General features: G+C 33.2%; 1 protein-coding gene across 5 annotated transcripts in view; it reads right to left on the bottom strand.

The window, feature by feature from the left end:
- LOC149789932 (uncharacterized) overlaps window positions 1–12,923 on the bottom strand; it is a 475,016-nt gene that overhangs the window by 196,053 nt on the left and 266,040 nt on the right. For 4 of the 5 annotated variants that reach the window (XM_089972000.1, XM_089971998.1, XM_089972002.1 and 1 more), the window contains 2 exons: window positions 10,893–11,049; window positions 1,723–2,511 (listed from right to left, as the gene is read on the bottom strand). The exons of the other annotated variant lie outside the window; for it this stretch is intronic. In XM_089972000.1, the coding sequence (XP_089828126.1) occupies window positions 1,723–2,511; window positions 10,893–10,962 (859 nt within the window). In that variant the 5' untranslated portion in view covers window positions 10,963–11,049. The remainder of the gene's footprint in view (window positions 1–1,722; window positions 2,512–10,892; window positions 11,050–12,923) is intronic. 5 annotated transcript variants of the gene reach the window in all.

Raw genomic sequence — 12,923 nt, forward strand, 5'->3', positions numbered from 1 at the left:
CCCTATATACCCCGCAAAAGACTTAATTAAATAAAATAAAAAATAAAAAAGCCATAGCAACGTTGCACAAAATAATTTCATGCATCAATTATTTATAACTTCTAACCTGACTGACATCACTGGGTTATAGCCCTGTTATCCTGTGTGTATTTCAAATACATTGGATGTTCCTTAATAGCATGGCGTAATATTTGATCTACTGAAATATGTGTGTGTGTGTGTGTGTGTGTGTGTTTCTTGAAATAGACTGAGTGTCTTACTCAAAATGAGTTTGAGACCACTGGGCTCAATCCAATTAATTCACACAAATCAACTTAATAAAATAACAATCAGACTTATTTCATTTAACTAGGTTTTTTTATTGTATTTTCATAAATTTATTCACCACCTTTTCAAATTTAAATCAGTAAATAAAATCTATAAAAAGTAGGTGGGGTGGATATACAGTTCTTTCTTCCTTTCCTCCTTTTCCTTCATAAATTTTTTTTAACCACCCCAAAGCAAAATTATTTGGTAATTCGGGGGGGGGGGGACTACTCATGTCTAGCTTGATAAAATGTATTCTTGTTCTTTTTGGAAATTAGACAATAATGGTTTGCATCTTTAAGCTAAGTTACCTAAAAAAACAAATATTGCATTTTTTTAAAATTAGAAATTTAAAATTTCCTTAAAATGTAGCAAGATGAAAATTGTTAAAATTATGGATAATTTCACTCTACACCTATCCACATATTAAAATAATTCAAAAAGAAAGAAAAATTTCGTATTCTTGGAAACAAATGCACAGAACTTCCTCATTTCATTCATCAACTTAAAATTTATAACCTACCTGTCTTCTAGCACTGTTACCTTTTGTGTATTCCACATACACGTGATTTTTCCTTAATAACACGGCCTAATATTTACGTGGGCGAGTCCATGTTTTGCCAGACAAGTGAGACATTGTTCGTCGTCTTAGATAAATAATTCCTTTCATTTTCGTTATATTAGAAATTTTGTACCTTTAGTGCGCTTGTGTTTTTTCTAACAAATGGTGGTAGAAATATTAAAACTGTGTTGCTGGGAAAGGACAATGACCTCTGACTGGTTCATGACAACATCTTCCGTTTGGTTTTAAAATCAGTTTATTTATTTTTTTACTGACTCTTGTGATATAAATTTCCAATTTCAAAAAATATAAATAGAAATTCATTGTTAAAGCAAGGGAACATTAAGACATGGACAAAAATATAAATGTGTCAAGAAATACGGTGTATAGAACAATTGATTACATCAAACGGCCATCTTTGTAATCTATATTTAACCAGATTAAATGGCACGCGCTTGTAATGAAAGCGACACCTGGTGGATAAACTCGATATGACATGTCGTCGTCCTTTTCAGTCGTTGATAAAATATGTCTATAAAATGTGTTGTTTATTTATTTATTTTTATTCACATATAAATAAATATATTATAAATAAATAGTAAAAATAAATGTAAATCAATTAACAATATTAAAATGAACTTAATATAAATTGTATAACAGCAAAATACTGTTTTATTTATATGTAACTTCATATCAACATGACAACTATGCGTGACGAACCTGTCATGTTGACATTTTGTTTCCTAAATTTAAAATGAAATCTTTGAGAATTTTCAATAAATGAAGTTTGTAATTTTATTTATGACGTCATTAAAAGTTTTTTATGTCAATAAAATACAAGAAATATGAATTACCTTGATACACGGGTTGTAATACAGTAATGACATTATTCCATTTGCACGTGGCATACAGACGTCCATTGTCCCAGAATATGGCTTCGAGACGCCATGGAATTCCCTGTGTGAAAATGGCGACAAGTTGACATGAAGCTGTAAGTTGATGAATACAGGGATCACCAAGGAATCCACGGTTACATACGAAAATATTCCCGTCTTCATTTATAACGATTGATGTCGGGTCTTGTAGACGTTGATGTTTGTATGTATATTTACATTGACATGGATTCAAAATGTCGAATCCATATACACCTGTATTAGGGGATTTATAACCAGCATCACACGAGACATAAATGATGTTGTCTTTTGTTGTCACTCTACTCATCCATCCGTCCCCTTCACAAATCCGGTGAATTGTGTCAACATGTCCGTCGTCAAGAGACACAACACACCAGTACATCGTGTCCCGTCTTACACCACTGACAACAATACTGTCATTCAATCTGACAACACCATGATATTCATCCATTACTCCCTCCAGACGTAAAGTCCTGGTCGTTTTAATATCACGTGACATGTCTGTAGAATGAATGGCCATCATTGTTATCAGACCGTCTTTATGAAGGACACAAATTGTCATGGCGTCTATCAGACACATGTCACGTGGTAATGACTTCAGTTCGTCTGACGATGCCAGGAATTTTCCATCATGAAGTCGATGTATCTGGACTTTATACGTATAGAAGTCTAGGACGAACATCTTGTCTTGGCAGACGACAATACAGATGTACCAGGGGTACTTGATGGCTGTGGAAATAAAGTGATATAAACATCAATACACATCTACACACAAATATTAAACATATATAATTACATTAAAATATGAAATAACTTGTACATTTGCAGTGTGTAGGTATTAATACATTAATAACAATTTAATTAGTTATATTTATGACTTTAAAAATTAATTCCTGTTAAATTTATTATACTTATTCTATTGTTCTAAATTTAGCTCTCACAAAATTGCAATGCTCACGGTGGTTGTCGTCGTATATATTACTAAATTTGCATATGTATATTTATATTAAAATACTAAAATAACTTGTATATTTACGTGATATAAACATTAAAATAATTCATAATATAAACGTTGATACAAATCTACACAAAAATGCCATACATGTATAATTTAAATACTAAATAACTGACCATTACAATTGTAGTAATTTTATTATTATTACAAGAGAGATTTACAGCAGACATCACACAGACCCAGTAATCACACCATTATAGTTCTGTAGAGTATTTTAGTAAACTGAAGATACCAATAATAGTGTGTTAACAGGTTCTGTGTGGAAACTGCTATCGTCTCTCATTTTTAATCATGTTACGTACGTGCATTCGTACGTGTGTATTAATCTTATACTCCTACAAAAATGGACAAGACAAATTAAGACACGGAGTCCATCCTTACATTAAATAACTCTGTGTCATTCCTTGAAAGCTATGGAGTGAAGGTCGTCATCACAATACCACGTAATAACTGATCACAAAACATGGACACACACCAAAATGGGGGGGGGTTTACATTTTTAAAATAAAAAAGGGATTTTAGTCAAAACGAGGAATAAAACGGATAGACCAGTTTTGCAAACAGAATAACGGCTGTCGATTTTAACGAGTACAACACTAAAAAAAGCATGATGGCACACTATATTAAACAGCCAACTAAACTTACCTTTGTTAATAAAACCACAACAAAATTAGAAACACTTCGTTAGTTTACAACTATAATAGTAACACTTAAAAATTTCAATTCTGTTTCAAATTCCATTAAAAGCCGAAAAAATGTAGAAAATATAAAGAATTTAACCTGATGAATATCAATGTTTTCATTCTTTGAAAAGTTGTTTAACCATATTATTGGAGTTGGCCATGCAAACGGGGAATCGCGGAGAAGGGCAGGTGAACGAAACTCACTAGATAATAATAATAATAACATAATAATAACATAATAATAATAATAATAATAATAATAATAAATCATTCATCAAACATTTCCCTGTCATACTCAACATTTAGTCGTTACCATATATGTATGTACTACACTGAGTATTTCAATGAAAGTCCTTGTTAATAAACGTCTTCATTCATTTTCTTGTCTGCTGCATTTTCTTACATTGGGATGCCTGCCTTGGATTATGACGTCTGCACTGACAAGAACGCTGGCGGAAACATGCAACATGGAGAAATGTACTTATTTACAAATCCGCGAAGCCCGATGTACTAAAGTTTACCTGACACAGGGGTCAAAACAGCGGTAGCGATTTATTCTGACAGAGTTTTAGTATCAATGTTTGACAGAGCGCGTGTCTTCAACTGTCACACAAACTCCGATTGCAAAATAACTCTCTGGGAAAAATAAAAAAAGTCAGACAAACATAACGGAAAACAGATTATACACATGTTTATGTTTTGAAGATTGCATTTATTGGCAAATTAGGCTACTTTTAATATAAAACAAAATATACATCGTCAGCTTTTAACCAAGAGGTTATCATGGTTGTTAATGGTGTTAAGTGCAAACTCCTGGCAAACATTTGCAGCTATCGAAGTAATAATTTTGTAAGATGTTTAAACATGGGCAGTGTAAATGTGTCTGGGGTTATCACTTTTTTGTATAGTAGTTTTGATGTTAATTTATCATCTTTTTCAAGAGAAATATTTACCAGGCCTGAAGTTCCGAACTCCATATATATAATTATCGATGTGTCCGGTTTTATTTCCCTAAAGGGCCTTGCACCATTTCATCATGTTCAAGAATAGTAAATAATTAATCATGTCAAATGTCGTGCATGTAATTTCCGTTATGATTTTTCACGAAGACAACTGTTTGCGAAGAAAGTGGCTATTTTCAGGAGGAAAGTAAAGGCATTTTTAATTTTAAACGCGTGTATCATGGCCGTATATATATATATATATATATATATATATATATATATATATATATATATATATATATATATATATATACTCATGGATAAATTATTATGACGAGTTCCGTATATTCACGAAAATAAATCACTGCTCTTAAATGAGAAATACACTTTCATATCTGATGACGTGTGTTTTACTAACACAATTTATATACTTTTTCTTCGAGTTTCCCTTATCTCTTTACGTAACTTCACAGCAAATTTCTGACAAGCTAAAAGCAGTGCGGTAATTTTGAGGGGGGGGGGGGCATTTTTTAGATGCTCCCTGACATTACAAAATACCGTTTCCCAGTGGAATGTTCTGCAGCAATGTTACATTGTATATATTTTTACATATATTTTTACACAACCTCTTTTAGAAAAACCGTAAACATTCATATATGTAATTAACACACACACACATGCACACACAGACACACACACACAGACACACACACACACACACACACACACATATATATATATATATATATATATATATATATATATATATATATATACATGTATATGCCATTTATAAATTCCACTTGGATGTTACACAATATTTTATTTGAACATAATTATCCAAGTGAGAAGATAGCATTCTCATTTCGATAAAGTCCAAACCTTTACAATAATTCCAAAAAATTACAAACATTGTGATTAACAAACTTTATACTCGCATTGTTCATTCTAAATTAAACTTTATAACTGAGCAAACTATTGTTACAGCAAATCATAATTTATTTTGTTATACATGCATAGTTTGGCAATATATTGCAGAGTACATATTACAAAACTTAGACTTAAACAAATTAAATTGCAAATTAAAATAAAAATGTCCAAATTTAGGCAAAAGCCTCTCCCAGACACTTGGAACAGCGAAGGAAATGTACAGCGAAGCCAACACATTTTGTCATTCTTGTCGTCATATGAAATGAATGTGTAATGTCCAATCCCATAACTCAGAAACTATAGGTAATGATAAAAGCTGATTCGATTGAGTCTACGACGTCCTATTACCGCGTCATGCCTATTACTGCATCATGCTTACCACCACGTCCCATAACTCAGAAAGTACAAGTAATGATGAATAATATTGATATTACGACGTCCTAATACAGCGTCATGCCTATCACTGCGGTGTTTGAGCGTATAAAACAACCGCTGTCATAATGCATCGCATATTGTTACGGAATCATATCGTTAAAATCGCTCTGGTGGCGTACTGGTTAGAGTGTCCGCCTCGGATGCGTGAGGTCGTAGGTTCGAACCCTGGCCGAGTCATACCCAAGACTTTTTTTTTTAATAAAATGATACTAACAGCTGCTTTGCTAGGTGCTAAGCATTATGAGGTTAGTGTTAGGACTGGTCGGCCTGCTGTCAGGATAATTAATCTGGGAGGGACATCATGCTACATGTCTGCGGCATGATGCCCCAGTGATAGACCTCACTATAAACTGACTATTAACTGCCTCATTGCAGACATCGTAGCGATATGATTGAAAAATTGTTTTAAGCTGCGTTAAATGTCCAAATCATAAACAAATGCACTTTAGAATCATACATACATACATACATACATACATACATACATACATACATTTTATGATTATTTCTCTTTATATGTTAACGATAGTACAAGCAAAAATTTTACTCGTTTAACAATTCCAGTATAATATTCATCCCTTATACATTTTAGACTTGTCTTTTAAAATAAAGTTCAAATGACACTTCTATTTCAAAATTATTTTAGCCAGCTATGAAATCGCATTCTGTTACGTTTTTCTCTTGAGTCGTTATAGGTCATATCGCCGTAATAGAAGAAGTAAAACATAATAAAAAAAAAAAAAAAAAAAAAAAAACTAGTCTTTGACACAACAGATTTCCAGCTTAAGAAGTTAAGTACATATTGGATGAGACTTGTTCGCCTGCCTTCCATATTGCTGACAAGTCTTCAAATATTACTAAATAATATTGAACTTAAAGTTCGTTCCGACTTCTGTGTGTCTGTTATTTCGTTTCTTTGCCAGTCTCGAGTAAAGAACTACTCCATATACCAGCCAATCTTAATCCCCCGATTCCATCAATACATTAAATGGTAAAACCGATCAACAGAAGTGGAAGCTACGGTTTCAGGTAAATCAACCCGTGAGAAATAAACACATGCAAACGTCATCTGTTTCACAGCTTAGGAAACACTATTATACGGCTTTACATAACAGTCAGTCAGGGAATACGTTGCACACAGTTATACCCACTGTACCGTATCCCTCGACAAAGGGTAAATGACACGGATTATTTTCTTATGCATACGAAATCTTTCTAATCAATATGTTTGCAAAACTACGGTGCCCTTTAAGTGATATACGTTATAAAGAATTACTAAATCGAAAAACGACATATCTTGTTTAATGGAATTATTAGTATGTATGAAATCAAACAATATCGTTCTATCAAAACATAATGTGTCGATAAATCGAATAATATTGGTTGTCAATAATTGTGCACAACCGTCAATAGGGTTTCATCCTTTTGAGAAAGATCAATATATTGCCTGAGATATTCAATACTTATAATTGCTAATCGCACCGACGTTGACATATGACTTTGAGTCTATTACTTGTCGGCAAAAAAAAATTTAAATAATTTTTAAATTTTTTTATTTTTTATTTATTTTGCAGCCAGGAATATTAACTGAGTAATCTTTTATAACACAAATATGGCCCAAAAAATTATCATTTCTTTCCAAACAAATGGCCAAGTGAGTTTACTTCTTTGAAGATAACGAAGGCTATAAGAAATAGCTTAAATAACTAAAGGAGGTCTAACTCGAATCAGGAGAAATACAAGGAGAATGAAGACATGTGAATCGAGCACAGCCTACCTATATATTTAAAGAACATATTACGAGGAACGACACAGATTAACACTTGAATAAAACATAGAATTTTTTTCTTAAACTAATAAAGCACACTTTTCCGATCGCTAAAATTCTAAATTGAAAATAAATTAACGGATAAATAACATAAAATATATTATAATGTATTCTATACCCACAGAATTGAAATAAGATAACTGGGGGAAAATTCTGACTTATACTTGCTGTCTCAAACATACAGAAAATATAGCATATACACAATATAGCATTAACACAAATAGCAAACGCTGAGACTTAGGGGACCTGTAACAATACATTCGTTATAATAAAATTCTTTTTAAATTAAACATAAAACATATCTGAGGGGGAAACTTACAAACATAAAATACATTTTATATATTTTTTGGAATGGGGGCATCTGTCTGGTGCCACCCACCAACCACCCAGAAAAGGATCTTGCCTGACTCACCAAAATAGAGAGAGTAGGTAGTGGGCACCTTTCGGATATTTTGATATTTAAAAATAATTTTGTTTTACAACCTAATTATAGGTTTAAGAAAAAAACAACAGCAACAAAAGCAAGCATTAAATAAATTACAGTATGTGTGTGCCTCATAAACAAGAAAATTACCTTATAATTTCTACAGATTATTGCGAATTTGTATCACTGATATTATGAACACTGTAGATAAATCCCACGGAAAGTGTACACATACCGTTACAACTATCCAAGTTATAGTAGGCTACTTGGTTAAGGTTCAGTTTCAAATAAGTTTTCTCTCTCACTCCAGATTCCTGCGTACTCTGTCCTTTATGAATAAGGTGGGATGCTGGAAATTCTTGATATTTGTTTCGTTATTTTCGTACGTCACTAGTGATTAATCAGTGATCAATGGAAATTCGTGACCGATCTATAGAATTGATGACAGGGTCGAAAGAATGTTTATAAATGCCATAGGCGGATTAAAATTTAATAAACAATACCTTACACACGCACGTGTGTGTGTGTGTGTGTGTGTGTGTGTGTGTGTGTGTGTGTGATATGGTCCAACCACAGGAGTCTGACGTTCTGGCTGACGATAAAACGTGACTTCTGTGGTCCAAGCGACATCGAACTGGCTGGAGGTCAAAGTGTTAAATGCGTGTATGAGCCTCTGATTGCACGATTCAGAGTGTGCTTGACCAGTCCACACTGACGGATTGTAACCCTGTTTGATGGTTGCGCGAGTGGGGTGATTATTAAATCGCTAACTTCCTTCAAATGTCCAAATAATAACATATAATATGCTGGATACAACCCACGAGTGACGGTTTGTTGGGTGGGAGATTATTCAACCTCTAACTCTACACATGTCAAAATAAAAGCATATTCTTGTATTGGATAATAACCCTTGTTGACGGTGGGGTGGGTAGGGCAATTACCGAACCATTGTCAGACTAATATCGTTTTTATAATATTCATAGATAAATCGAAATATTTTGATCATCGAACCATATTAGACCAGGTAATATGAGGCGCCATTTTACCCTTTTCCCTTATTGTATGATATTATATTTATCTTGTGATATCATTTCATTTTATTATATCGATTAACTGAATTAGTAATTAATAATGACGAGTATAAAATCTTAATTAATTAGTGTACATGAAATTCCCAAATTTAAGTTTTAGTCGCGAGTTATTTCTTCACACTTGAATTCTCTTTTAAATATTGGGAAATATCGCCTATATCCAACACATTTCACTCAGTTCGGACGTCAATGTAAATCATTCATTAGACAAATTTAAGATATGCATCTAATTAATAAAACAATACATTGAAAGAAATATTAATATAATGAATTTAAAGTTATGCTATTATACACAAGACTATGTATATAATACGCCGAATGTATTTTACAGCATACAATAATAAAACGGCACCTCATATGATTACACGATCAATACAGCCTTATGTTGCCCTCTTCCGGACTCATGCTTGTGATAAATAAAAATATTAATAACAATACAATTTTGAGATTTATGCCAACACAGTAGACTATAGACTAAATTATACTGGATTTGGAAGACAGGATTTCTTTTACGAACGATCTTGCAAAACATGTTCTTGAAGACCTTAACTAGAACATTATTCCTCAACGTAATTCGACTCAAATAGGAACAAAATGAGACTCTTTGGTTTAGATATTTGTTAGCTGGAAACATACAAATACAAAGTTTTATTTTTGTGACGTCTAATTTCCAACCTGTTTGTAACGTGCATGCATAAAATTTGTATGTTTTCTTGAATCTATTTTGTGCCAGAGACAAACTACATCTGTTTGGGGATGCTTTATCAACAAAATCGTCGATATCTATTCTCCGTAAGAACAGCATAGATAGTTGACCCTTTTCTTACAAAAATCTCCAAAGGGCAGATATTTTGGCGCTATACATAAAGGTAAATAATTATTTAAGCTTGTTAAGAACAAAACCTATCTTCGCGGTGGTAAGATTACCTACCAACAGTGACAAGAACATGTTCATACCTATCAACACGCAGTCACAATCGCTATCGGTCGGTTCATATTGCATATGAATAAACATTATTTAGGAACACACTACACTGAAGAAAGAGAGTGTTCAGTTATTCATCTCTTTTATATGTGTATGTATAGCCACCAGGCTATGTCATCATACAGAAAGCCAGTATAATAGGTGTCATGGTGAAAGCTTACACGCATGACCAATGAAAAGACTTGCATTGCAGCCAGTTGGAATATCGAATTACCAAACAATGAGATTATAGTTTTACATTATAGTTTTAAGGTTACTTAGTAATTCCATATTTAGGCTTAGCCAACTCTGATGTGGTTCCCACTGGCTGTTGTATTGCTAGTACACACAGTCATTCCTGTCTTTCCTTTCTAATACATGTATTAAAAACATCTGTATGCAGGGTATGAAAATATTTACTGACAAATTTCATTAAGTATTCCCGACAATAGGTAATAATAGAGTATGAAACTAAGATAGAAATTCAAAGTATTTACTGAAATATTCGAATAAATATGCCAGACTTATGTAACAAAGACTACGAAAATATGAAATTATTAACTGTCATATTATATTACATATGCCACACTTAAGTAACACAGACTATAAAAATATAAAATTATTAACTGTCATATTCCATTAGGTATGTCAGACCTTAGGAAACAAAAGAGTATAAAATAGAAACTGACATTTTCCACCATGTAATGAATATAGTACAAGTATCCATATGCAGATGATGAAAATATTCATTGACAAACTCCACTGGATTTTTATATGTAACTTATGGATCACTTACTGGTTTCAAGTGTCAGAGTCCCAACTTTGGCATGACTGTAACGAACTTTTTCCTCTCCTCCTGTAGCCATTTTATCTTTATATATGATTGTGCCTCAGGGTTATTGACTCCAAGTCAAAGGAGTTTTCAACCTAACAATGCTGACACGATGACTGGGCTGCAAAATATATAGACAGGACTATTCTAGCCGTATCGATGCAATATAAATAACTAATATTTAGTACAGAGATCAACTTGCTTGTGACATGAAATATCTATACAAATGAAATCGCGTAAACATTTTGGTGTGTAAAGAGCTAATCAAACCTGCAATTACATATACTAATTTGTACACGCAAAATGTAATCATCTTTAAGTTCCCTAGTCATCTTAGTGTTTTGTGATATTGATATTTATTGATATTGTGCCATCTTAAAGGTGTTGTGTAATCTTGGTGATTTTGTGTGATCTTAGAGGTGTACTGTGATCTTAGTGGTTTTGTGTGATCTTAGAGGTGTACTGTGATCTTAGTGGTTATGTGTGATCTTAGAGGTTTTGTGTGATCTTAGAGATGTACTGTAATTTTAATGGTTTTGTGTGATCTTAGTGGTTTTGTGTGATCTTAGAGGCGTACTGTGATTTTAATGGTTTTGTGTGATCTTAGTGGTGTACTGTGATCTTAGTGGTTATGAGTGATCTTAGAGGTGTACTGTGATCTTATTGGTTTTGCCTGATCTTATAGAGGTTGTGTGATCTTAGTGGTTTTGTATGATTTTAGAGGTGTTTTGTGATCTTAGAAGTGTTGCTTGATCTGAGAGATGTTGTGTGATCTGTGATAGTGTGCCATCTTAGAGGTGTTGTATGATCTTAGTTGTTTTGTGTGATCTTATAGGTGTTGTGCGATCTTAGAGGTGTTGAGTGATCTTACTGATCTTCTGCCATCCCGGAGGTGTTGTGTGATTTTAGAGGTTTTGTGTGTTCTTAGGTGTTTTGTGATCTTAGAGGTTGTGTCTGATCCTAATGATACTGTGCCATCTTACAGGTGATGTGTGATTTTAGAGGTGTTGTGTGATCTTAATGGTTTTGTGTGATCTTAGAGGTGTTGTGTGATTATAGTGGTTTTGTGTGATTTTTGAGGTGTTGTGTGATGTTAGTGATCTTGTGCATTCTTAGAGCTCTTATGTGATCTTCGTGGTATTGTGTGGTCTTGGAGGTGTTTTGTGACCTTAGTGGATTTGTGCGATCTTAGTGGTGTTGTGTGATCCTAGTGATCTTGTGCCATCTCTGATGTGTTGTATGATTGTATTGGTTTATGAGATTTAATTGGTTTATGTGATCTTACAGATGCTGTGTGATCTTAGAGGTGTTGTTTGATCTTAGTGATCTTATGCCATATTCAAGTTGCGTTATCTTACTGGTTTTATGTGATCTACAAGGTTTTGTGTGATCTTAGTTAATGTATGTTGTCATAGGGGTGTTGTGTGATCTTAATTAATTTATATGATGTTAGAGGTGTTGTATGATCTTAGTCAATTTATGTGATCAGAGAGGTGTTGTGTTACCTTAGTGGTTTATGTCATCTTAGTTATCGTGTGGCATCTTAGAGGTGTTACGTGATCTTAGAAGTGTTCTGTGATCCTAGTGGTATTGTGTGATTCTAGAGGTGTTGTGTGATCTTAGTGGATTTATGTGATCTTAGAGGTGTTGTTTGATCTTAGTGATCTAGAACCATATTGAAGTTGTGTTATCTTAGTGGTTTTATGTGATGTTAGAGGTGTTGTGTGATCTTAGTTGAAGTATGTGATTATACAGGTGTTGTGTGATCTTAGTGGTTTTATGTGATCTTAGTGATCTTGTGCCATCTTAGAGGTGTTGTGTGGTCTTAGAAGTGTTGTGTGATCTTATTGGTTTTGTGTTATCTTAGAGGTTGTGTGTGATTTTAATATGCTTGTGTGATTTTTGATGTGTTGTATGATCTTTGTTGTGTGATCTTAATGTTTTTATGTGATCTTAAAGGTGTTTTGTTATCCTAATGTGTTAGAGATGGTGTGT

Source organism: Sinohyriopsis cumingii, chromosome 10 (genome assembly GCF_028554795.1).
Source record: "Sinohyriopsis cumingii isolate HCF-2022 chromosome 10, ASM2855479v2, whole genome shotgun sequence".
NCBI classification, from domain to species: Eukaryota; Metazoa; Mollusca; class Bivalvia; order Unionida; family Unionidae; genus Sinohyriopsis; species Sinohyriopsis cumingii.